Here is a 26,454-nt window from a genome sequence, read left to right as displayed (position 1 = left end):
CATAGCTGGCAGAATTCAGATCAGTTGACGAGCGTTTCAGGACAATGATGTGTTACAACTCAACTCACCCCAATGTGTTGAATTTTATTCATCCCAAAACAGAGATTGAAAATCCCCATGGCGCAAACCTTTGCCAAATTCTACTAAACGATCTATCGACGTTGAACGCTATTGCCAACCAAATGGCGAATCGTCTCCACTCTCGCTGCAAATTGTTTCCAAGACTCTACTTTTTAAGTGACAGGGAAGTAGTGGAACTACTCTCTTTGCAACCAACACCTACCACTCTGTTACCCTTTGTACGGAAATTCTTTAACGGAGTGCAGTGGCTGGAAGTGGAGGAAATATCTGTAGCAGAGGATCTGCAGGATGCATGTGACACACAGACTCGAGTAGTTGGAGTTTTTGGCGCCCTCCAGGAGCACATTACCTTTCTTTCTCCATTGCAACCGAATCACAATATTTTGATTTGGCTGAGTATGTTTCAGGAACAACTCACGTTAACCATGGAACATCTCCTGAGGCAGTGTGCCGATGAACGAAAACAACTTGAGCCCTCAAATCAAGACCCTTCACATACACATAGACACGTATTACCTGTGTTAGAAATGACGTCTAAATATCCTCTTCAGTGTCTTCTTGTAGCAGAGGAGATCGTCTGGTGCGGTGTTCTTTATCAAGCCTTCCAGGACTCAAGCACCATTAAGATGAGTAGGATTAACACACTAAACAATGTACAGCTGAAAAAGCTTTGCCGGTCCTTAAGGGATGCAGTTGCGAGGTCTGAAGATGACGCACAGCTCTCAAAATACTCAACCACATGCCTGCGCGCTTTCGTGCTCCTTAGAATTAAACATGCAGACCAACTAACTCAGCTCATGCAGGTGCAGTGTCAGCCAGAATTATCTTTTGAGTGGCTGAGTTCGTTCAAGTATTGTTTGACCTCAGAAGATCAAAGTCTAAAAGAAACTGATTGTACAAAAGGTTATGTGGACATTTTGGGCCATAGACTTCCATATGGTTATGAGTATTTTGGTCCAGAAAACTGGGGAATGGTGAGTACTCCCTGCACAGATCGTGCGACAATGGGAATTCTCCTTGCTCTGACGAGCTATAGATGTGGATTTGTGAATGGACCTCGCTCTTCAGGAAAGACAAATACTGTGGTCCATTTAGGGAAAGCATTGGGGAGACATGTTGTGCTGCTACACTGCTGTCCAAACATGTCATCTGATACTTTTCAAAAGATGCTCCTTGGTGCTCTTTTGTCAGGAGCATGGTTAGTGCTGGACTCTGCGGACTCGCTGCCTCGAGGTGTCCAGGCATCACTGGCACAACAGCTTGAGGACATTTATCAATCTTACTCCGGGTTGTCAGGAAAAAAGAAAGACCAGGAAAAGACTGCCTCGGGTGGCAATAGCGCATTTGATCCAGAAGTCTGTATGGTATTTTCAGGGATAAGCATTTCTGCTAGCCCCATCTATGGAAGTGTTCTCATTTCATCAAAGGGATGCACGTCAGAGATTTCACAAAGTCTGCGATTTTCAACCAGACCCGTGGCATTAACCCGTCCCGATTACAGGATCATCGTGGAGATAATGCTGACTTCCTTTGGTTTTAAAGAGGCCAAGTGTTTAAGTCAACGTCTGGTATCCCTCATCAACCTCAGCAACGACTCGCTTTGTCTGCCTGTTTCCATCACACAAAACCGGAGTAGCCACCTTGCCATTTTGCAGAATATCACATCTGCCTCTAAAAAACTATTAAAACAAATTGTTGGGGATGAGAAATTTTCAGGTAAGGCTAGACAGTCGTTTGTAATACGAGCTATTCTTAAATCTCCAGAAAATGAAAATGCCAACGAGCTCAATGAAGATCAAGAAGACGCAATTTTCCCTGGATTATTGGAGGAAATAGCCGTTGTCAAAGCAGTTCATTCAGTTTTATCACCATTTATGTGTGTTTCGAAGAAAGTCTCAGAGTTCGACTCCATTTTCAAAGACTTGTTTCCCATAGCATGTCAACTTCATTTCATTCAAGAATATACTCAGGATGAACAAAACTACGAACTTGAAGAAGCAGTGTCAGAAGAATTAGATCAACTTATGTTGCATTCTAACACAGAAATTATTTGCCAAGCTCTTGCACTCTACCAGATTTTGAGTTTCTCTCATGCAGTTATCCTTGTTGGACCCACCGGAAGTGGAAAAACAACCTGTTACAACGCTTTGGCAGGAGGCCTCAGTCGACTTGCAAACAAAACAGGTGAAAATATATCCGATGAAGAAATGCTTAACACGGATACCCCCCAGGCAAAAATACAGACTTCTCCTTCAAATTGGAGCTCTGTCAACACGGTGGTCATATTTCCAAACGCCATGTCCCATGAGGAGTTATTTGGTGGATTCTGTGATAAAACTGGGTGGCAAGACGGAGCTGTGACCAAGGCATTGAGAGATTCAGAAAGACATAAGACTAGAAAATTTGAAATATGCACCATGGAGAACTTTGTTCATGAGACCAATGCAGTGAAATGGCTGGTAATGGATGGAGAGCCACTCGGAAAACCCTGTTGGCTAGATCACATAAGCACACTGAGTGATCTTAAGAACCCATTTTTAAGCATTCCATCTGGTGAAACTCTAATGCCATCCCAATCAAACTTCAAGTTACTTGTGGAGACCATTGACTTAAGTGATGCAAGCCCATCTGCACTGACCCGCTGCAGCCTTATTTATTTCAGTGGCACTGATGTTTGGAACTCTGTGTGGAAGAGTGAAATAGATTCTCTCCACTGGAGTTTCACTGTCGATCAAGCAACCCTGGAAATGTGGACCCAGCTGTCAGAAGATCTTTTCTCCAGCACTCTCAGTTTGATGAAGGAGAACAATATTTCTAATAAAGGTCAACCTTCAACATACGGCCTGGCAGAAATTACATCATTCATTCGAATTCTGCGCGCCCTCCTGCAGCATTTTGGGGAACCCCGAAACAACAAAGCTTCGCCACAAAAACACACAAGAGGTATAATTACTTGCAAGCTTAGAAATATGGATAAATGTTAATTAGACATGTTTTTTCACTATTGTCACTGATGATTTCAGCAGATACGCCTGCAGGCAGAAATTCCAATTTTAGTCAAGATCTTTTTGTGTTGGCTTATATTTGGGGGTTTGGAGGGCATCTACATCCCCGGTAGGTACTGATTTTATGTTCTTATTACCTTACAATTGTAAACTATGCAAAGCTTCTTGACTTCTAATTTTTGCCAAGTCTCATTTTCTTTTACATATTTTTTTCCCATCGTTTCAACAGGCTCTGGCCACAGTTTGACATTGTTGCTCGCCAGGTACTATTTGATAGTCAATCTAAAATTGAGATTCCACCTAAAGGGACTGTGTTTGAGTTCTTTTTTAATATCGACAACAAGATATACTCTAACAACACATTATTGACAAAGTCCATCACTCCCAAGGTTGGTTAATATATATATATATATATATCTATATATATATATTTTTTTTTTTCATAAGAAAGACATAACTAAAATATCGCCATCTTTACACAGTACTGGAAATATACCTGTTTGCTGTCCGTCATGTTAGAGGCGATCCAGCCTGTGTTGCTAGCAGGAGAGCCAGGCTCAGGAAAATCCACTGTATGCAACACCCTGCTGTGTTTTGATAAGCCACACATTAAAATACCAGCTAGTTCGATGCAGGGTCCCGCAGACTTGCGCCATTTACTGTGTGGAATTAGCTACCAGAAGAGCTGTCAAAAAACCAAGGGTATCATGCGCAAACAGCCCGGCCTGATGCTTTACGTGGATGACTTGCATGAGACGCCATGCGGTGAGTAAGAAACAGTACAGTGCAAAATATAGTTACTTTTAACGGGACATTGTATATTTTAATCATCGTTTTTCAATTTTCATTTGAATAGATGTGACTGGGAAGACTTCAAAAATCTTAGAGACTCTACGACAAAGTATTTCAAAAGGAGGGATTCTTGCATTTGATTCTGACCGCTTCAAGGTGCTCAGTCCAGGAACCGTCACCTACCTGGCTACCTGTTGTGTCTTTGAACTGGACAATCCTCACATTAGTGTAATATCTTCCAGGCTATCACGTCTATTCTCCATCTTTGCACTTCCGAGCTTAACCGCAGAGTTTATATTTTCTATTCATTCGCCTCAGCTTAAACTCTGGCTCAGGGATGCGCCGTTTATCCCAAGTGTGGTGGACATGGTGCGTTGTATCATCAACGCGACAGAGAATTTGTATGCAGATGTTTGCGACAATTTCCAGCCCACTAGACAAAGGCCCCATTTTTTATTCTCTTACCATGACCTGAAGAAGGTGTTTGAGGGGATGTGCTTGTGGCAGCCTGTTCTTCCAAAAACCGAGATGCTAGAACCCAAGGTAAAATCTAAATCTTCCCCGGTCCCTCAAGAGCCTCTCGTCATGGAGCTCAACATTGTGCATCTCTGGATACATGAATGCATGCGTACCTTTGGTGATCGGATCAGCTCAGAGGATGAAATGACGAAACTGCAATCACTCATTACCAAGACAGCAACAGCACACTTTAAAGTGCAATTACGAGATGAATCCAACCTCGACGCCCTCTTCCCTCCAAGCCCCACTAGTCTCATTGCACAATCAAGCCCTGCGGCCACCTGTACGCCAAGAAGTCCAGTACAGGAACCAAAATCAGCTGCATCAACAGAATCGAATGTCCCAAGACTACAAGCAAAGTTTCTTCAGCACTTGCTGGAAGTCGTGACGAAGCTTACGTACGGCCCAGAGCTTGTCGGAAATCGTTTTCCCATATTCAAACATTGCTCTTATCAGCCGAAAGATCTCAGTGTGCTGATACAGCAACTGTTGGCACATATTGACATGAAAGACAATGAAAAACAAGACGTTAATAGCCACTTTCCATTCAAATACACCGTTCACAAACAAAGGATGTGTCAGTTGTTGCATATTTTCAGGGCTTTGCTAATACCGGGAGGTCATGGATTGCTGATGGCCTCATGTAGTGGCACGGGACGCAAAACCACCATTCGTTTAGCAGCCTACCTCTCAGGCTGCCACCTGATGGAGGTGCACGCCGGCAACGAAAATGAATTGCATACCATTTTGAAAATAGCCGGGAATCGAACTCGAGTTTATGAAATTAATACCATCATACTAGTTCATGAAAATATCAGCTCCTCTGTCAGAGAAGAGATATTGGTGGCCCTCAGGTCCTACCCGGGGCTCTACACAGACCAGGAACTGGCCAAGGTTGTTTCAAGGGTGACTGCTGTGTACAAAACAAAAAGATTCCTCTTGGACAGCTGGATTTTTGACAAGTAAGGAAAAGTATTACATCACCCTGTTATTTTCTTCTATTCTAACCTAAAAATTTGACCTTTGGTTGTATTGTAGTGATTGTGACATGACAACAAATGTTCTTTATTATTATTATAACATAGGTACTTGTGCCAAAACCTCAGAGACGTGCATGTTTTCATGTTGATGCCTGCCGCTGTATCAGCCAGCAGTGGAAACAATAAATACAAGGTTTTTGGATTGCTTACGCATATGGTTGTATGTAAAATACGTATTACACTGGTCTGCATCAAAAAATAAACAATGACAAATATTTTCTAGATTAATTTTTTCAAACTGAAGACAGTCGTACCATTCATTTGGCCCCATGTGCTCCACTTTTTCTGTATACGCTGTGTGCTATTTGGACTGTTTTCGTAGGCTACAAAAGTAGCACACTGACTCAGCCAGGCAACTTAAAGGGAACATTGCACACTACTCATTTTTAATACCTGAACTGCCAAGGGATTCATAGAGGATATTTGTTTTTTTGCTTTTCTCTGAATCACTTTTCCTCACAGCTTGTGGCTTTGAAACAGGTGGACGTTTATCAGGAGCTTTCAAGGACCAGCTAAAGCACTGTTATTCAATGTCATTTAACATTGTTATTATTATTATTATTATTATTATATAGAGAAAAACTAGTGAGATATTTCTATTCTTAATCCGAAACGGCCTTAAAAAATGTTGCTGGCTATTTTAATTTTTGAATTTATTTTTTAATGCAGACCAGCGTTATTAAAATATTGCACATATTTTAGTCACAGACCTGCACACTAAGCTGTCTTGTGTTTTCCTTCTCAACCAACATTATGTGTTGTTATTGAAACTGCCTAATGGTATTTGCATTGAAACTCTTTGTCACCTACTGTAGGCACAAATGAGCAAGGCTCTGAACCTCTGCTGTGTGGAGCTGTACCAGCCTTGGTTCAGTCAGTCTTTGGCGGAAGTTGCTGCTCACCGCCTGAAAAATATTTATCAAAACTGTAAGTTAGACCTCAAATTTTTTAAAATATTTATTAAATGCCAATGATGGTAAAATAACTGTAGTTTCCCCCTTGAATTCAGTGAAATTAGAAGGCTCACAAGCTGACCTGGCTGTAGCAATGGCAGGAATCCACCAGTCCGCATATCAGTATGCTTCTGTCCTTCTAATGACGCAGCCTTTCAGCCCTTATACATACATGGCGTTCATTTCCCACTTTGGTTACCTCTGCAAAGTTATGCTCAGTGAATTGGAGAGCCGATCCAAGAGGTAGTGATTTTTCTCATTTTACTCATAACAAATGTTCTTGCTTAATATAATAGTGCTTTTTATAAGACCTCAACAGTAAGCTTTAATGCAAGTCCTAAAGAATTTTTTGCAAGTCTTTTGATCTGTAGAATATGTGCTGACCTGTGATGAATATTTTATTTGTATAGACTGAACACTGGTCTGTCTCATTTGGATGCCCTGGACGACACGGCCATGCAGTGCAAACATGAGTTAACTAGAATGCAGGGAATAGTTGCCGAGATACAGCAGGTAGAGTATACACAGTCTAACCGTAACTGGCTACATTACAGTATATCAAGTAGTGCAGTAGTGAATGATATTAACGCCCTGTTTCAGCGTGTGGATGCGCTCCTCGGAGCCATAGATGAGCAGAAGAATTTGCTTGAGAAAGCTGAAACTAAACGTGCTAAACAGGAGAGAAAAATACAAATCCTGGAGGACCGGATCGCTGAATCCGAGAAGGAGGTGAACACATGAAATGTTGACACAATGCCTATACATGAGTTAATTTAGAAATGCTGATCATTTCCACTCATTCTTCTCAGCTGAGCCCATTTTTCCAGGCAGCACTCGATGTGCTCCATAGTCTGGATCCGTTGGACCTTGAAGAAGTGCGCCACTACAGAGATCCACCTGATGGGGTGGTGCTTGTCATGAATGCAGTTCTTTTGCTCTTTGACCGGCCACCCGGCTGGATCAATTCAAAAAGACTCTTTGGACAATGCAACTTGTATAAGGTATATTTTAAAAGCATTTGAAAGTAATTGGATTGTTTGCCAGATTTTACACATGATGAATTCATGACATTTTAGAAATATACTACATTGCTTCCTCCAAGGTTGAACAAGGTTGTGTATGGACATTTTCCCAATGGAAATATTATGAGAATTCAATGAATCAGTTCAAGGAACAAAATGATTCCGTAATATAACGTGGCAAAATCTTAAGAGTGTGACGCCATAAATCGGGAAAAAAAAAAAGTTAAACACATGTAACATGTAATTCTGTAATGCAACTGAGCTGTTACATTCTGCATGCAGTCACAAATGACAAATTCTGAAGAAGACTTATATAAGCCCAAAAATTGTGGTCAAATTCTCAATGTTCCCAATCTACAAGCAGTTGACTTTGAAGGTACTACTGTCTTTCAATTACAGATGCTTTTCTTTTTTGCTCAAAACTTCACACATTTTTTTTTTTTATTACCCAGTGCCTGGAAACATTTGACTTCTACGGCCTTACGGACATACAAATGCTCCAACTGGGCGAATTAATTAAAAACCCCATGTTTGTGCCGGAGTGCATCCGCGAGGTGAGCAAGGCCTGCGAGACTCTATGCCGCTGGATCCTCGCTGTCAACAATTGTGGCTCGAAGAGATACGAACTGATGGTCAGGAAGCAGCTGGACTTAATGCTTTTAAGGGCAAAAGAGCAACTTGAGCAGATCAACGAGTGCATAGCGGGAATAAACCGTTGCCTGGAAGAGCTGGATGTTCAGCTGCAGCCTGAGTTGCAATTGCTGAATGAGCAACTTTTGCTACTACACGAAGCCGAGTCCCTGGAGAGAAAAGCTGCTAATGCTGTGGAACTGTTGTTGAAACACACAACAGTGTGGAGGGCTGATGCTAAGGTAACATACACAAATCTTACTTACATTAGTCTTTACAATAACAGCTTGCAGATCATTTGTTTTTGGGAAAAATACACCCCATGTGCGTGTGTGTACATGCACATGAGATTTAGACTACTATAACCTTCACTTACATCTCTCCGACGTACAAAGCTTGTCACCGGGGTGCCATGGCTCAGTGGTAGAGTTTTGCTCCCCGTGGACATGGCAGCGCCCGACAACTGGTGTATGACCCTATGGGCACTGAAGGGAATCTTCTGTTTCAATTTAATTATAACTGTTTTGATTTTAGTTATAACTGTTTTAACTGACTCAACAAAGATTGATGAGTGTAATAAGTGACCAAACGGTTGAACATTCTTCCTGCCTCTTATCTCATGTAATCAACCAGATGTCGGAGTGGAGCCAGGAATTCTGGCTTGCTGTTTACACATCAATGACTATCTGATCTTCTGTTTTTCATATCAATTGAGTATCTTGTGACTGTTTGAGAAGGAGAGGGAGGGGGGGCTGTTTCCTGCCGAGGGGCGCGGCTGAGGATTTGAAGGAAGCGGAAGGGGAGGGGCTTTTTGGAATGACTGGAGTATAATGGCGTTTGCACGTGGGAGGAGGGGCACAGATGGGGAAGAATAATGGCGTTTGGCTGCCTCTCTGTGTGTCTCAGAAGCTTCTGAAAATAAATCCTTCGAAGGAAACCTGATTCACCGATCTCAACTCTGATTCTGAAAAACAACATTACGAACACGCGGAAAACAAGGAACGTTTTCCAACAGCACCATATGGTGTATAAAGCGCTATCTGAAAAGCAGTCCAGCCCAGAATTGATATTTGTTGCAGAGTTATTATATTTTTGTTTTCCTTCCCTCAGGATGCACAGTTGCAGAGACAATGCTTACCAGGAGACGCCATGGTCCTGGCTGCCATCATCTCATATTTAGGCGCCTTTGCAGCAGATGTACGCACCGAATTGCTGAGCAAGTGGAGATTGTTGTGCAAGACAGGAAGTATCGACACAAATCCCATAGACCCCAGAAGTTCCCTGTTCACCTCCACCGATCCGGCACCTCCTCAGCCAACCTCGGGTTTTCCGGTGGCTCTGTCCGAGATGCTGCAGCCTCTTCTGTGTCGGGTGTTGGGTGTGAAAGAGTGGCCGCCAGATGAGCCGGCAACCACCAGATTAATGGTGAAGCTGTTGCTGTGGGGCTGTAAGAGAAGTTGGGTTAAATACTGGCCTCTGTTGGCTGACACTCAGCATCATCTGGAGATGGACTCTAAAAATGGGGTCATTACAGGTATGTGTTTTGTCACAAACAAGTTGGTACCATTTTTGTGTTGGTGTTTATGCCTATTCGAGAGCATTACAGGCTGGGATGGGATCAAAATGTGAAATTCTACTGAAGAAACAACACATTTTTGTCTGTTGTACAGGTGAAACAGGAGACGATGTCAGTCTTGGGATAGAGTTAGAGTGTGACATAGTGATTTGTGCTGACGACCCAAAGCTAATGTGCCAGTTGGACCTGGCTGCTGAGAAAGGTAACTGAAACTGGTCATTGAAATCATCATACGGTATAACCTTGAAATTTGAACTCCCGTGAAGTTTTACGATTTCGGGAATTCAACCAAAATTCAGGAAGTTCAAACATTAGATGTCACACTGCCGTCATCCATGACATCAGGAATAGAACTTGCAACGTATGTAAGTGCGACACATGTCTCTGTCCCGGCTGCTCAGTAAAATATTGCGAAATCGACCACAGGCAAATTAATTTGTATCGCACCATTCCTAAACGAGACAAACTTATTGTGCTTTATTGAAGCAAATGCATACAAGATAAAATCTCAACATATAAGCAGGATAAATGAAACGACAAAACATAATGGAAAAAAGACAAAACACGGATTAGCATGGTAAAATATGAAAAATGTGAATATTGTGGAGAACTGAAGTTATTTCACCATTTTAATTTGAAAAGTAAAGCTTAAGTTTGTTTTATTTTGATGATTTTATAAAGCTAAAGAAATCCTCAAATTCACCAACTCGCGAAATTAGAATATAAAATTTCATATTAAATTGATTTTAAATGCATCAATTAGGTAGGGAGTATTTTTCCCACTAAGTTTAAAGAATCCACTTTTTAAATGAATCAAATGACCATTTGTACGATTGTCTTAATTTTCTAACAAAGTAAACTTTGAACATTTCTTGACAATAATATGTTATATGAGAATTCACTAGTGTGACATTCTGATTAATATTACATTTGTGGAATATGAATTATGAAGCAAAATCGATCCGTTTTCATCTATCTCAGGGGGCGGCCATTTTGCCACTTGCTGTCGACTGAAGATGACATCACAGTTGCTCAAGGCTCAGACAACGAACAATCACAGCTCACCTTTTTTCTGAAGTTGAGCTGTGATTGGCTGAGACCTGAGCAACTGTGATGTCATGTTCACGCGACAGCAAGTGGCAAAATGGCCGCCTTCTGATAGTGATAAAAACTGCTGGATTTTGCTGCTTAACTCATATTCCACTAACACAATATTAACCAAAATACCATATTTAGACTAGTGGGGCTGCATAGAACATATTATTGTCAAAAACTTTTTTGGGGGGTTGACTTCACTTTTAAGAGAGAGTATATCCTGTTTTTGTTGCAGGCTTGAAAGTCCTGGTTACTCACATCGAGCGAATATCAGTCAGTCCAGAATTTCTCGCTACTTTGGCCCGTCCCGCTGCGAGTTGCCCCCCAGGCTCAAAGCCAACTGCCCACCAGACCCACCCTGCGTTCTTCCTCTTGCTCAGCACCCACTATCCTGCCCGACTCCTCAGTAACGGTAGGGAGCAACACCTGGAATTTGACTTCTTCCAGGAAAACATGGATTTTCAAATAACCACCTCAAGCCATGCCTAATTGTGCTTTCTTCCTGCTCAGCCATCCATCCGTCCATGCTGGCTCAGGTAGATGTGGTTGACCTCTCGCCAAGCTCGGCTCAGATCCAGGAGCTCATGCTGACACAGCTACTGCATTCGGAGTGCAAAGTGCTGCTGATTCAACACCTGCGGATGCAGAATGACAAACAGCTGCTGCAGAGGAAGCTGGTCACGGAGGAGGTGAGTCAGGCAGGCGTTTACCGTACAACACTATAACTCTCACAACTTTAAATCATTGGTGACTTCATTACAAGTTGGCATTACTCACATTTGTATCTTTTGTAGCTGTCGCTGACATTTGGCAGCATTTGGCGGAATCAATTGTTACGGGAATGTGGAATCCAATTATGTACACTCAGACTCAGATGTAAATTTGCAGTATTACCAATTTTCTGGTTAAGACTGGCAAGTATTCAAAAACAAACAAAACAAAAATATTATATTTCATTCATAATTTCACTGTGAGTGATTGAGGGTCCATTTCTCCCTCTATAATTGCTTAATTAAAATGTATGCATAAAAAAAATAAAGGATGTATTACTTTTTTAATGTAAATAATGGATTTAAAAAAAGTAAACATTAACATTGTTGTATACACATTTAAGAATATTGCTTTTATAAAATAATTGGATCGATTAATTATAATGAAATTGATTATAAATAATAAAATGTGTATGAATAAATAATTGTATTACTAAAATAAAATATTTCTTGTACATATTTTAACTTGGATATTTTATATATATATATATATATATATATACACAGCTCTAACATATATATATATATATATATATATATATATATATATATGTTAGAGCTGTCAAACGATTAATTTTTTAAAATCAAATTAATCACATCTTAGAATTTTGATTAATCACGATTAATCGCTTAATAAAAAAGGCTTTTTTAATCAACATTCCTTTCCCACCCAATTTAAAGAGCACTGGTTATGTGTTAATTCTTTTGACATTTAATGTTATGAGGACGTCTTCAACATTTTTTTTATCCACTGGACACGCCCATCCTCCCCTTTTTCTAATACATTAATTACTTGCATAATTTAAAATGGGAAAAAAATGACATTTATTAAATGCTTTACTTTGATGCATGTGATTACGTTTACTGCTCAAACACAACCTGTGCTACCTTAAACATAGCCATCCACTGTCACGCTAAAGGGTAATATATGGTCAAAATTAATAGTGCGATAAATCTGTTGTGATTAAATAATCAGTTAACGCTTTAACTTTGACAGCACTAATCCTAATGGGAGGGGAAGAAACATAAACAACAGACAAACAATAATGTGGTTGCACAAATGTGCTCACTGTCTTAGAATGCCCACTGACATCAAACCCCACACAAGTCATTGCAAAAACATCAATAATAAAAATTAAAAAAAACTATGTAGTGACTTTTACATATTAAACTTACAGCACTCAATCTTTTTTGTAGGATTCTGTAATGGACTCCGTCCTGCAGTCGGACACCACACGAATGCAAGCGCTCGAGTTCCTCACCCAAGTGGCTGGGGTCCAAGAATCAATGTCTTATGCGCAGACAGAGTTGCAGCTGGTTGATGAGAGCCAGGAGTTCCATGAGCCTCTGCTGGCTGCTCCCCAGCAGTTGATAAAGCTGGCTTGGCTCTTCTACCAGGCTTTGCAGGAGGTGTCCCGCCTCTCCCCTGTTTATTATTTTTCATTATCCGGCTTCATTGCAGTGATGCAGGAGGCCTTTGCAGAGAAGGCAAGTAGGCTTGTGTCATATGGCACCGGGAAAGTGATAGGGGGAGTCATTCCGGAGATAAGGAACATGATGGTGGCAAAACTGATGTTCTATTACAGACCATGTCTGTTTAGAAGCCACGTTGCGGTTTTGAAGCTGTTGGTGACTTTGGCTGTGATGCAGACCAACCAAATCTGCTCTCCACCTGAGAGGACAGCCTTTCTCGTGGGATTTAAAGATATTCTTGCTCTTCCAGCGCCACCTTCCTCAAAGGACAATTGGATATCCCTTCATGTTGACTCTGACCTCCTCTGTTTAGAGAAGATTCCAGACTTTACCGGGTTGACTGCCTCTCTGACTTCTTCGCACAAGGAGTGGCAAGAGTACATGCGCTTGGCTTCCTCCGTCATAGCAGGACCAGTTCCTTGCGGATCCCACTCCCATCTGTCCTTGATACAGCGGGCTCTCCTTTCAAAAATCTTGCACCCGCACTCTACAGGAGAGCTAGCTGAGGCCATGGCGGCCTGCCAGTTCCGCCCGCCTCGCCTCACATCAGTGCCTCACTGTGGGAACCCAGGGGCTCTTTACAGATTTCTTAAGGAGCACAAGGGACCTTTCATCCTAACATGGCCTCGTCCATCCAAAGATAAGTGGACAAGCATTCAGCCTCTCCACTTAGTGACTCTCTTGGCCTCCAAGGCTGCGGCTACACAAGAGGTAAGAATAATTGGTTTCATGGGATGTATACAGTTGATGTTCTTTTCCTTTAAAATAATGTATATATTCTGCAGGTGAAAGTAATATCCGTCGGAGGACTTGACATTGACCTCATCATGGTTACTGTGGAAAAAGCAGTCAGAGAAGGTCACTGGTTGGTTTTTAATAACTGTGACCTGCTGGAGCATTGGGATGCTAAACTAGTGGCACGCTTCAATCAGCTGCTTTCCCCTTTCGGAGGTAAGAGTGTCTTGTGTGGCAGCAATTGACCCCAGTGTGATCCCATCAGCATTTGACTGATTTTGTGTTTTGTTTTTTTGTAAACAAATCATTCTCTCTCTTTTTTTTCTGGAGAGCTCAGTAGTGTTCATTCGGTAATTTTACCGATTTGACATGTCATCATCATTGCTCTCTTTTTTTATTTATTTTTTAAATTAATTTATATTTTGTATGTGCATGTGTGTGCATGTGTGCGTGCGTGAGTGTGTATTCATTAGTTCACCTAAAACCTATTAAAAATCCCATACCGTTCACCTAAACCGAACACTTCAGAATCCAGCTAGAGTCGTGAGGTTGTCAGGAGACCCGAGGAAGGATCAAAGAAAAGAAAGGAAAGTGAAATCCAGCACCGACCAGACATTACCTACTACCCACCGGGTTACCAACAAACCATTCTCTTGCACAAAGCATGTGCTGAATCAACCTTATGCCCTCCAGATAGACTTTCCCTGGCTTCGTGCCAACGCCTGCTGTCGGAGTTTGTTATTTTCATCAGTGGTGGTAGTAGCAGCCGGCCTTCTGCTGTGTGGCTTGTCAACAGAACTTATCCTGCCATGGATAGTGTAAATTGAAGCTCGTTGGAGCTCTGTAACAGCCATAAAGCAGTTGGGGACAAAAAAAAAAGCCAATTTTACAACGCTGCCATGAACAAGGAAATTATATATTTCCAGAAAAATCTAACCACTAACCTGCCAAATGCTGATGGCCTCACATCTGTGTAAATGTAAACAAAATAGGAATAAAACTTTATCTTGATTTGTGCGACACCCTCTATATCCAATTTAACTGTAACCCTTAATTGCCCCACAGCAACAACGCACATAAATAGCCCTCACGCAGACTTTCGACTGTGGTTTCTAACTGAAGAAACTACTCAGTGCTTCCTACCTGGTAGGTTTTTCAATTTATCACTTCTCCCCCTTGTGGTGATCTTAACCCTGGAGAACCCAAGAACCCTTTTCTTCTCTGGAAAATTATGAATTATACATTAAATGACTGCTATAAGTTCACTGAACACCAAAATATGTTTTTTCAATTTTCACCCTTTTTTTGAACTAGCTCAGAGTTGCTAATTTATCAAAATATATATATATAAAACATACTCCTAGGCATTCTGCAACATGATTAGATTAACAAAAAAAATGATAATTTTACCATCTGATGGTTTGCCGAGAAGATGGTTTTGTTTGGATTGATTTCCAGCTCAACAAAACAGCATGTTTGTTGCCAGCCATCTTGTTACCACCACTCTGGCTCATGTAAGTGCAATATTCATCCACTAGATTGCCCCATGCAGGGGTCAGAAGTGGCACTCTGGACTTTTGAAGTTAAATTTGTAAAAAAAAAAGGTCTTTGTTATTTGAGTAGCAGAATTTATAGGGGCCAAATTTGACCCCGTGGGTTCTCCAGGGTTAATCAATTTTTAAAACGTGAGAGACCCCCACGACAAGTTAAAAACGAAAAATCAACAACTACTGCTTATCAGAGACATCCAATCATTGTGTGTGTATGCCCTTCTTAACATAAATTGTAGGGCAACATATATATTTCTGGTCCTCCGTGTAAAGATTGTCTCTACTTGTTTTACTGGCACATTTAAAATCATACTTGCCCATGTTGTAACTAATAATGACTATGGTCCTGATGTCAATTGAATCCAGCATCGGTGCGAATGCATGGCTTGCCTCTGGTTTGCGACTCCTCCTGGAACTTGAAGGAAGAGTTGAGCTGCTCCTTGCAATATTTGTCATCCATGGCTCGGAATCACTCGGAAAGTATGGCCGACAACACGGAGCTCCTTCTACGTTGTGCATCCTTCCACTCTGTGTTGCTACAGAGAGAGGCCTACAAATACTTGGGCCAGGCCAGAATCTACAGCTGGTGAGAACTCAAAACATGTGACCTGATTATTACGTTGTGTTCCATTTGAAAATGTAGACATCTAAAAAGTGTTTTTTTCCACTTTATTCTCCATGAAGGAGCCAGACAGATCTTATAGCTTTGGTGGATGCACTCATTTCTTCTGCCAGTTTGTGCCACGATAAGACTAAAGCTTTACAATACATTGCAGGTAATGAATTAATTCAGTTCAATTTTATATACTCAGGTCAAGATTACACTCCTCACACATATTAGTATCAATTACCTCATTTACAGCTAAAATTCTTTTTTTCCACACACTACTGAAACACTACTGGTATCCGTATTTCATTATGATGTGTGATAGAATTTCAGTAGTGTGAGAGTACCCAGTAGTGAGTGAGAGAGTGCTTCAGTTGTGTATGTGTGCTAAAAGAATTCAATACTTGAGAGCATTTCATCAGTGTATATGAGAGAAGAGAATTTTTGTAAAGTGTAGTGAGTGTGATATGTGTGAAAGTGTTGTAGCAGTTTACGTGAGCAAAAAATATTTCTGTGTCTGAGAGCATTCCAGAAGTCTTCGTGAATGTGAGTCCAAAAAATTCTGTCAAAGCATTTCAGTAGTGTGTGTGAGAGCATTTAAGTAGCATTTAAGAGCTTGTCAGTAGTGAATGTGAACGGGGAAAAAATGTGTAGTATTTGTGAGAGTATTTTAGTTGTGTGTGGGAGAGTTTTTCTGCACTGTGTATATACGTGTGATCGTTTTAATAGTATATGTGAGCGCTTTCTGTTGTGTGTGATAATGTTTCAGTAGTGTATGTGGTCAAAACTAATTTCAGACGTGGGAGTGAGAGCTTTTGCTATTGTGTGATGGAGTTCCAGTAAAAAAAAAAAGAAAAAGAGTAATTTGGATGTGAGCATTTCAGTAGTGTGTGAGTACCCAGTAGTGAGTGAGATAGTGCTTCAGTTGTGTATGTGTGCTAAAAGAATTCAATACTTGAGAGCATTTCATCAGTGTATATGAGAGAAGAGAATTTTAGTAAAGTGTAGTGAGTGTGATATGTGTGAAAGTGTTGTAGCAGTTAACGTGAGCAAAAAATATTTCTGTGTCTGAGAGCATTCCAGAAGTCTTCGTGAATGTGAGTCAAAAAAAATTCTGTCAAAGCATTTCAGTAGTGTGTGTGAGAGCATTTAAGTAGCATTTAAGAGCTTGTCAGTAGTGAATGTGAACGGGGAAAAAATGTGTAGTATTTGTGAGAGTATTTTAGTTGCGTGTGGGAGAGTTTTTCTGCACTGTGTATATACGTGTGATCGTTTTAATAGTATATGTGAGCGCTTTCTGTTGTGTGTGATAATGTTTCAGTAGTGTATGTGGTCAAAACTAATTTCAGATGTGGGAGTGAGAGCTTTTGCTATTGTGTGATGGAGTTCCAGTAAAAAAAAAAAAAGAGTAATTTGGATGTGAGCATTTCAGTGGTGTGTGAGTACCCAGTAGTGAGTGAGATAGTGCTTCAGTTGTGTATGTGTGCTAAAAGAATTCAATACTTGAGAGCATTTCATCAGTGTATATGAGAGAAGAGAATTTTAGTAAAGTGTAGTGAGTGTGATACAGTGAGGAAAATAAGTATTTCACCCCCTTGTGATTTTGTGAGTTTGACCCTTTACAAAGAAAGGAACGGTCTATAATTTTCATGGTAGGTTCATCTTAACAGTGAGAGACAGAATATTAAAAAAAATCCCAGGAAATCACATTATATTAATTTTAAACATTTATTTGTCTTTTATTGAGGAAAATAAGTATTTCACCCCCTACCAACCAGCAAGAATTCTGGCTCCCACAGACCCAGGGACAAGATCGTAGACCTGCACAAGGCTGGAATGGGCTACAAGACCATTAGCAAGCAGCTGGGTGAAAAGGAGTCAACTGTTGGTGCGATAGTTAGAAAATGGAAGACACACCAATTGACCATCAATCTCCCTCGGTCTGGTGCTCCACGCAAGATCTCACCTCGTGGAGTGAACCGGATCATGAGAAAGGTGAGGAAACAACCCAGAACTACACGGCAGGAGCTTGTTGATGATATCAAGGCAGCTGGGACCACAGTCACCAAGATGACCATTCGTAACACACTACGCCGTAATGGATTGAAATCCTGTAGTGCCCGCAAGGTCCCCCTGCTCAAGAAGGCACATGTACAGGCCCGTCTGAAGTTTGCCAATGAGCACCTGGATGATTCAGAGGAGGCTTGGGAGAAAGTGCTGTGGTCAGATGAGACTAAAATCGAGCTCTTTGGCATCAACTCGACTCGCCGTGTTTGGAGGGCGAAAAAAGCTGACTTTGACCCCAAGAACACCATCCCCACCGTCAAGCATGGTGGTGGAAACATTATGTTTTGGGGCTGTTTCTCTGCTAAGGGTACAGGACGACTTCACCGGATCGAGGGGAGGATGAATGGGGCCATGTACCGGGAAATCTTGGGTGAGAACCTCCTTCCCTCAGCCAGGATATTGAAAATGGGTCGTGGATGGGTGTTTCAGCATGACAATGACCCAAAACATACAGCAAAGGCAACAAAGGAGTGGCTCAAGAAGAAGCACATTAAGGTTATGGAGTGGCCTAGTCAGTCTCCAGACCTTAATCCTATAGAGAACTTGTGGAGGGAGCTGAAGCTTCGAGTTGCCAAGCAACAGCCTCGAAATCTTCAGGATTTGGAGAGGATCTGCAAAGAGGAGTGGGCCACAATCCCTCCTGGGATCTGCGCAAACTTGGTGACCAACTACAAGAAACGTCTGACCGCTGTGCTTGCCAACAAGGGTTTCTCCACCAAGTACTGAGTCATGTTTTGCTAGGGGGTGAAATACTTATTTTCCTCAATAAAAGACAAATAAATGTTTAAAATTAATATAATGTGATTTCCTGGGATTTTTTTTAATATTCTGTCTCTCACTGTTAAGATGAACCTACCATGAAAATTATAGACCGTTCCTTTCTTTGTAAAGGGTCAAACTCACAAAATCACCAGGGGGTGAAATACTTATTTTCCTCACTGTATGTGTGAAAGTATTGTAGCAGTTCACGTGAGCAAAAAAAATATTTCAGTATCTGTTTGAGAGCATTCCAGAAGTCTTCGTGAATGTGAGTCCAAAAAATTCTGTCAAAGCATTTCAGTAGTGTGAGTGTGAGAGGATTTAAGTAGCATTTAAGAGCTTGTCAGTAGTGAATGTGAATGGGGAAAAAATGTGTAGTATTTGTGAGAGTATTTTTAGTTGTGTGTGGGAGAGTTTTTCTGCACTGTGTATATACTGTACGTGTGATCGTTTTAATAGTATATGTGAGCGCTTTCTGTTGTGTGTGATAATGTTTCAGTAGTGTATGTGGTCAAAACTAATTTCAGACGTGGGAGTGAGAGCATTTGCTATTGTGTTCTAGTTAAAAAAAAAAAAAAGAGTAATTTGGATGTGAGCATTTCAGTAGTGTGTTTCAGTAGTGTGTGAGACGGAATCCTGAATTATGTGCCAGGTGACCCCTCATTTCAAACTGTGCTCAAGTTGACTCACTGTGATTGTTTAAGCAAGTTGACTCTTATTTGTAATTCATTCTTTTAATTTCAAGTCAACCTTGTGCATGGCGGCCATGTTTTGGAGTCTGCGGATTCCGAGGTGGTGCGTAACACAGCAGAATCCTGCTTCAGCACAGCGCCACCTATGGCCAGCGGACCACACATACTCGCCAATGACATCATCAGCACTGAGCACCGCGGTAACATGACATTTTGCAATTGTTTTGAATAAATCAAGTTGAAGAATGCTTGATACATGATGGCATTAGCAACTGTGCTAGCATACAATATCTTAACTAAGGCTGGGCAATATGGTCTGAAAAGAAAATAATTAATTTTGTACACAATAGTCCAGTTCCTGATTTTTTTTGTCCTTTTATATGCCAATATAAAAAGAATATGACCTATACATAAATGGAAAAAAGTTTTGATTTTGAATAATGTATTTTTATTTTATGCTTTTAGATTTTGCCAAACTCCAACGAATGGTGGATCGACAGCTTCTACGTGCCATGGATATCAGTGAACCTCTCCTGTTGGGATTCAGTGCCGATGTGGAAGCTGAAATAGTGAAAGTCAACAGTCACAATCTGAACAAGATGCTCCAGGCCTCACAGATTCCTCAAGGGCTTGCTGCATTTCCTAGCAGTGTGTTGGCGGTGCTGCCGGAACTTAGCCAGGCTCGAGAGCGTCTGCATACCCTGCAGGATTACATCACACACCAAAACGAAATCCGATCAAGAAACGCCGGAGCTGTTTTCCAAAGTCCTCTTTATGACTTCCTACTGGACGAGTGGCAAGAGCTGAGTGACTCAGTGTCCTTGCTGCTCTCTCGGCTCCAACAGCCACTTCGATACATGACGGCGACCTTTCTGTCCCTCCCCACACTCACCGCATTGTCGCGTTTGCAGAGACGGGCAGAGCTGCTCAGCGCTTATGTGTGGCGCGACAACGATACGGCGCCTCGCGCTGCCTACCGGCTGTCTGCTTTCGCCAATGCCAAGGGCTTCCTGGTGGCGCTGATGAGAAAAGCCGCTCAAGTGCATCATAAGTACATCAGTGATATCGTTCTACACCTTGAGGTAAAGCTTATTGATGTTGAAATGACACCGAAACAGATTTTAAAGTTGCAAGAAAAAGTCATGGTTTAGTAATGGATAAATGAAATCGAGTTCATCCTGAAATTTGGATTTCAAAAGTGTGTGAATGCTTAATTTTCCTTAAAAAAAAATGGGTTGAGTTTGTACGACGGCGTATTAGGGCCACATATAAATATATATTTTTAAAGGTTGGGGGCAATATTCTGAAAAAATAACTCGCAAATTTGCAAGTTATTTTTATTTAATTTTATTATAGTTTTTATTTAATTTATTTTTTGTTATTTTTATTTTATTTTATTTTTTTTTTTAGTAAAAAAAAGAAAAAGAAAAAGATATATTGCCCCCAACCTTTAAAAATATATATGTTTATAAAAACTTGTACATTTGCGGCTTAAGTGGCAAATTTGCGCCTTTATAAAGTGGCAAATTTATGAGTTTTTTTTTTCTCAGAATATTATTCCCCCCTTTGAAAAAAATAATAATACGTGAATCTAATATGCCGTCATAAATTTGGGCCACTAGATAGGGTGTTGAACTTTATAGTTCCATTGTTTTGTCTTTTTAATATGCGTCACAACAAATTAAATGATCGTGGAAAGCTAGTTTAACTCAAAAAGTGAAACTTTCATTATAGATTCACAGTGAAATACTGTAGTTCATGATTTTGTTTTATTTTGTATAATATTGATGATTAATATTATCATGTATGAGTTTCACTTTTTTAATTTTAAAAAAAATCTATCAAAGTAAATGAACTTCTCTAGGATATTCTGATTTATTCAAATCCACCTGTCTAGTTTTCTCTCAACAGAAGAATAAGGAATACATTTGAAGAGAGTTTACAAAGTGACAACAAAAACTCACTTGTACCTCGGCCATCGAACCTCTGATATATCATCCCTATCACCTTTCATGACTGAGACGATAACCTTCTTCTCATCCTTCCAGGTTCGCGACGATCCATTATTCACCCCACGTCCAAAGGATATAGTGGACTTGTGCGACCTGGAACTAAGAGGAGCATTATGGGACTTGAAGAGGACGGCCTTACAAAAATCTCTCTCTCCCGAGCCCAGCAAAATGCCTCTCATTTGCGTCACCGCACAAGTGAAAGATGAATACTTCCCGCGGTATCTGAAGGCCGATCAAGTTTATCACTGTCCGATTTATCTGGAGGACTCGGACACTGGAGAGGAGGGGCGAGATGACTTTAGCATAATCGCAACGGTCCCGCTTCCCACCGAGTTAGAGCCTTCCTTGTGTAGTTTACGGAAGGTTCGGCTAGTGAGTAGGCTCGGTGATGCACTGGATTATTAGTAGCCTTTTACGCAAAGATCCCGTAAAAGTACTGCATCTGAGCGGTAACAGTAGGACAGGAGTGTCAAATAGTTCTTTCAACCCACTCTAAAAACAGTTGGGTCAAAAATAACCCTTGTTCTCTGGTAACTTCGACCAGCCAACAATTACATTAGCTGGTTGGTTTTGTCCATGTCTTAAATCAAAAAAAAAAATTAAAGCAATAATCTGTCATCAAGTTTGTTTCTCATCTCTCGGTTACCTTCTTAGCTTGCATTGTCTCTAAAAAAAATATTGGTTTTAATATTTTTAATATATGGGCCTCTGGGCATTTCTCTAGATTTCAAATTACCCCCAAAAAATAAATAAAATAAAAAATAAAATGTACCCCTGACCAATATATATATATAAATATCTCTCTCTCTCTCTCTCTCTCTCTCTCTCTCTCTCTCTCTCTCTCTCTCTCTCTCTCTCTCTCTCTCTATATGTATATATTTATTTATTTCTTTATTTATTTGGGTTCAAATTGACCCAAGGGGAGGTGGGTCCTTTTTTGACCCATAGTTGGGTTGTTTTTGACCCAACTGTTTTTTAGAGTGCTGGATTGAAGGATGTATTGGGTTAAATGCTTAGAGTCAATTTGACCCAATAATTTGGGTCAAACGGACTTAATTGGGGTTGGTCTCTTTGTAACCCATAGTTGGGTTATTTTTGACCCACACATTTTAATAAATTTCAACTCACATTCCTAATTACGCCCTTTTACAGCGTCTAGAGATACAACATTGAATTGTTCAACTGAATTATTATTTTTTTTGTGCAATGTCATGTATTCATAACCTTAAATATATGAATGTGACACACTAGCTCTAGAATCAGTTTGTCCATGTTGCTTTTTTTATTAAAAAGGTTGCCTTGTCATAATGATATCTGACGATCATTTTTGTTTGATTTATTACAAACCAGCTGAGGCGCCGCCCGTGCCTTTTACTGGACTGTCATAGAGTTCAATTTGAAAATTACAGCTATTACTCATTTAAATAATGATTGATAACACATGACTTCCTTTTTCTGACCGTTTATCATCCGAGGCTGGAGTATTAGATCTTTTGCAACTTTGCAGGTAAACAGGAAACCTTAACCATGTTTAATTTCCCTCCACAAGTTTACTGACCTTGAATGTGTCTTTTCAAAAGTCCATGGTTCGTTAGCGATGTGGTGTAATGGTGCTGCGATCCCCTTTTCAGTATGATGAATGACTCCTCAATCGAAACAGTGGGTCTTGCTAAGTCCTGCTCTTCTGACTCGTCCTCTAGGCAACATGGACAGACACCACTACGAAACGTTCGAGAAGTTCGGCAATGACACTTTCCTGCTGCACCTCGACAACGGCCGGGCGTGAGTACAGAATTTCTAACGTATCCGTGCTGTTTTACTCAAGCGACTTTATGCCGTCACTGTGTTGTCGATGTAGATTCGGGCGCCACTCCAAAGACGAGCCGTCCATTTTGGTGCCATTAGAGCAGTGTTGCAGGTACAAATATGAAGTAAATTATTATTATTATTATTGCCACCTTTCACTTCTGCTTAGCAACAGACTTAAAAAAAATATATATTATTAAAGATGAACCACTGAATGTTGATCATCATCCATTGAGGGATGCGGTTTAGACCTTAATTTTTTCAAATTTCAAAGTAATTGGATTTGGGTTTGAATCCCGTTGGAACCTGCTTATATAGAAATTTTGCTTAAAGGGGAATTCAACACCCAATTTTTGGGACAACATTTTCTAATATTGTCTAAATATGGTATTCTGGTTAATATTGTGTTAGTGGAATATGAGTTAAGCAGAAAAATAGATAAAAAAAAATAACATTTTTTATCCATCTCAGGGGGCGGCCATTTTGCCACTTGCTGTCGACAGAAGATGACATCAATGTTGCTCAGGTCTCAGGTAACAACCAAGCACAGCACAGCTTCAGAAAACAGGTGCACTGTGATTGGTCGTTTCCTGAGCATCTGTGATGTCATCTTCAGTCGACAGCAAGTGGCAAAATGGCTGCCTTGAGATGGATAAAAACGACTGAATTTTGCTTCATATTACACAAATGTAATATTAATCAGAATGTCATGTTTAGACCAGTGAGGTCACATATACCATATTATTGTCAAGGAATGTTTAAAGTTGACTTCCACTTGAACTCATTCACTGCCATTGAGGCCTATAGACGTCCAAAAATCATTTGAACTATTTCTATTAGTTTAACATTTTTTCAAGAGTATAAAAACCTAGAAAAAAAATAATGTACATTTAGAACAGATATCAAATTGTGATTAATCGTTAATCGTAGTTAACTATTGAAGTCATGCAATTAATTACAATTAAAAATATTAATTGGCTGACGCCCCTAATTTTGGTAATCTTTTCTTTAAAAAAAAAAATATATATTATTTTTTTTTTTTTTACAAAAGTGGATTTTTTTTTAAACTAATAGAAACAGTTAAAATTATTTTTGGACGTTTAAAGGCGTCAATGGCAGTGAATGAGTTAATTGTTCTGCATGTCACGATGTTGGCATAGGGTCAAAAATAGATGACTCATTGTTGGTTAAAATGACATGAGAATTCCCGCAGTACACCTGATGAATTCTTGTGGTTGTGAAATACTGCTTTAGAAGTTCCGTTTAAAATGTTTAACCACTTATCTCCGCTCTCTCATCCCCTTGCTCTTCTAGAATCCGTCGTTCCACCTGGCTCCGCCTGCGCCTCCTCTCCCGGCCGCAGTATCGCCTCAGCGATGTCATGCGGGACTCGCTTTCCCACGACCCTCTGCACGCCGTGGCCCCGCTGCTGACGGAGCCTCACCTCGCCGCTCTGGATCGGCGCTTGAAAACCGTGCTGGATGCCGTAAGTCGTTGTGTGGAGAAGCACGGTGTGGGCGGGGCTGACGAGGTCATGTACGATGACGTCAGCCAACCAGAGGACATGAAAACTCGTCATCTTCAGTGATTTGATAAGTTATACAATTTGAGGAAGTTTGGCAGATTGTGAGCAATTCTTATTATCGTACTATCATTTAAAACAACCACATGACTTTGCCTTAGGAAAGTCCGCTAGCTTCCTGCTAACACAAATTGCTCTAGTGGTTATCGGGGTAACGAAACTAGCACCAATATATTTGTTATATACTAAGCAGTTGATATTTGAGCACAAATGGTAAAACTTCTACTACTGCAGCTGAGTTGTAAAACTTTGTTTGCATCTGTATGTCTGTTGTATAACGCCCCCTGGTGGCCAACCCATCCTTACCAAAATAAGCACTATGGGGCTGCAATATGCCATTTCCATGTATTTTATTTTAACCACTATAATTTTGCATTTTTAGCAAGACATAACTTATTGTGTCATGTAGCAATTCAGTGCGTTAAAGTCTTTATTTTTTTATATTCTCACATACAGTAAAATATTTGGTCCCCCGGGCATTCTCGCCATTGTAGTTCACATAAAAAGTATTTGGTGAGACTAAGGTCAGGAATTTTCAGCTCTTCCCACACAAAGTCATTCAAGCATCGCTTTGTACACCTTGCTTTGTGCTCTGGAACACATGCACATGTTGTTTTGACAGTCAGTTGAATAAAAGTGTGTAGCTTTTTCAATATAGTGTACAGTATTTTGTGTTCAATGTAGTTATTGTATAGCTGGAAAGGAAATAGTTTCTTTTTTCTTTTAATTAAATATCTGTTTTTAGTCAGTCAGATACATTCATATTTGATGAATGCAAATCCATGACTGCTTTATGGCTCTTTTAAAAGAGTCTGCTGGTGTTTTGATGACTTGCCTTGGGCACGTTTTTGTTGAAATATCGCAAGGATCAAGATTATGTCACACTTTACCACCCGTATTTTTTTTTTCTCTCACTGAAATTAACCTTGGCAGCCTCTCGTAGTTAGCATGTCTGCCTCATGGTTCTTAGGTTCGGGGTATGAATTTTCTTCCTGTATTACTGTTCAATGTATTTATTTATTTAACCCCTAGGCGTTATTGTGACCATTTTTTGGCTTTTTGTTGGTTCTGACCAAGCCATTTCAAAATAAAATACTGCCCACGGGTTAAGTTATTGTTGCTAATGTATTAGCATCTGCATCTAATTGAGAGTAGTAAGAGTTTCAACTGAGGCCCTAATGAGGACAAGCACTATAGGAATTGGATGAAGCCTGTTTTGAGGGGTCATGACCAGCAAACCTTTTCTGAGCTTTGAGTATTTTACATTCCCTCACGAAGGCTTAAAAGTTGGTTTAAAGACTCTTAGTTACCCTTGAAGCACCGTTACCACTATTTTTATGTGTGTAATAAAGTCAGTTAGTTTTCATCATAAAACATAATGAGGCCGCTTCGCAGCTCGTTGGCTCGCTGGCTGTCCTCTGCCTCCTTTCCTTTCAGGCATGCTAATCAATAATTCACCTGGCAGCTCATATCGATGGCACCTGCTCCCTTTTCTCTCGCCCTCGACCGCTTGCCCGCTCTAATCCACAGGCTGAGCTGAATTTTTTAACGCAAGTATATCTAGCCAAGGGCAGAAAAAAGGATTTCTCCCATCGGGCACCATGTCGGGAACCAGCAGTGACCAGCTGCACAGATCCACCTTATCTGTCTATTCTGTGAGTTCCAATTTTGTATTCTGTCTCAGTACC

The 26,454-nt window shown here is 40.5% G+C and overlaps 3 protein-coding genes across 4 annotated transcripts in view; all 3 read left to right on the top strand.

Moving 5' to 3' along the window:
- The window catches only part of dnhd1 (dynein heavy chain domain 1), a 34,486-nt gene extending 11,795 nt beyond the window's left edge, over positions 1 to 22,691 (top strand). The window contains exons 23-46 of the mRNA XM_077569860.1: positions 6 to 3,024; positions 3,105 to 3,195; positions 3,316 to 3,475; positions 3,569 to 3,851; positions 3,943 to 5,359; positions 5,483 to 5,570; positions 6,253 to 6,364; positions 6,447 to 6,633; positions 6,801 to 6,903; positions 6,991 to 7,119; positions 7,200 to 7,391; positions 7,865 to 8,284; positions 9,153 to 9,576; positions 9,713 to 9,820; positions 10,949 to 11,125; positions 11,224 to 11,402; positions 12,681 to 13,667; positions 13,742 to 13,907; positions 14,757 to 14,837; positions 15,608 to 15,827; positions 15,926 to 16,017; positions 19,420 to 19,566; positions 19,832 to 20,448; positions 21,415 to 22,691. Of these exons, the coding sequence (XP_077425986.1) occupies positions 6 to 3,024; positions 3,105 to 3,195; positions 3,316 to 3,475; positions 3,569 to 3,851; positions 3,943 to 5,359; positions 5,483 to 5,570; positions 6,253 to 6,364; positions 6,447 to 6,633; positions 6,801 to 6,903; positions 6,991 to 7,119; positions 7,200 to 7,391; positions 7,865 to 8,284; positions 9,153 to 9,576; positions 9,713 to 9,820; positions 10,949 to 11,125; positions 11,224 to 11,402; positions 12,681 to 13,667; positions 13,742 to 13,907; positions 14,757 to 14,837; positions 15,608 to 15,827; positions 15,926 to 16,017; positions 19,420 to 19,566; positions 19,832 to 20,448; positions 21,415 to 21,783 (9,768 nt within the window). The 3' untranslated portion in view covers positions 21,784 to 22,691. The remainder of the gene's footprint in view (positions 1 to 5; positions 3,025 to 3,104; positions 3,196 to 3,315; positions 3,476 to 3,568; positions 3,852 to 3,942; positions 5,360 to 5,482; positions 5,571 to 6,252; positions 6,365 to 6,446; positions 6,634 to 6,800; positions 6,904 to 6,990; positions 7,120 to 7,199; positions 7,392 to 7,864; positions 8,285 to 9,152; positions 9,577 to 9,712; positions 9,821 to 10,948; positions 11,126 to 11,223; positions 11,403 to 12,680; positions 13,668 to 13,741; positions 13,908 to 14,756; positions 14,838 to 15,607; positions 15,828 to 15,925; positions 16,018 to 19,419; positions 19,567 to 19,831; positions 20,449 to 21,414) is intronic.
- Positions 1 to 25,421, top strand: part of fam20cl (family with sequence similarity 20 member C, like) — a 43,435-nt gene extending 18,014 nt beyond the window's left edge. Inside the window, exons 9-11 of the mRNA XM_077569862.1 lie at positions 23,079 to 23,160; positions 23,237 to 23,296; positions 24,499 to 25,421. Coding sequence (XP_077425988.1) covers positions 23,079 to 23,160; positions 23,237 to 23,296; positions 24,499 to 24,772 — 416 coding nt within the window. The 3' untranslated portion in view covers positions 24,773 to 25,421. The remainder of the gene's footprint in view (positions 1 to 23,078; positions 23,161 to 23,236; positions 23,297 to 24,498) is intronic.
- A 150-nt stretch (positions 25,422 to 25,571) lies between these two features.
- baiap2l2b (BAR/IMD domain containing adaptor protein 2 like 2b) overlaps positions 25,572 to 26,454 on the top strand; it is a 10,414-nt gene continuing 9,531 nt past the window's right edge. For both annotated transcript variants that reach the window (XM_077569864.1, XM_077569863.1), the window contains exon 1: positions 25,572 to 26,421. In XM_077569864.1, coding sequence (XP_077425990.1) covers positions 26,368 to 26,421 — 54 coding nt within the window. In that variant the 5' untranslated portion in view covers positions 25,572 to 26,367. The remainder of the gene's footprint in view (positions 26,422 to 26,454) is intronic.

This window comes from Vanacampus margaritifer, chromosome 7, assembly GCF_051991255.1.
Source record: "Vanacampus margaritifer isolate UIUO_Vmar chromosome 7, RoL_Vmar_1.0, whole genome shotgun sequence".
NCBI classification, from domain to species: Eukaryota; Metazoa; Chordata; class Actinopteri; order Syngnathiformes; family Syngnathidae; genus Vanacampus; species Vanacampus margaritifer.
Note: the sequence above shows the minus strand (reverse complement) of the source record. Positions and strands in the feature narration are given on the sequence as shown.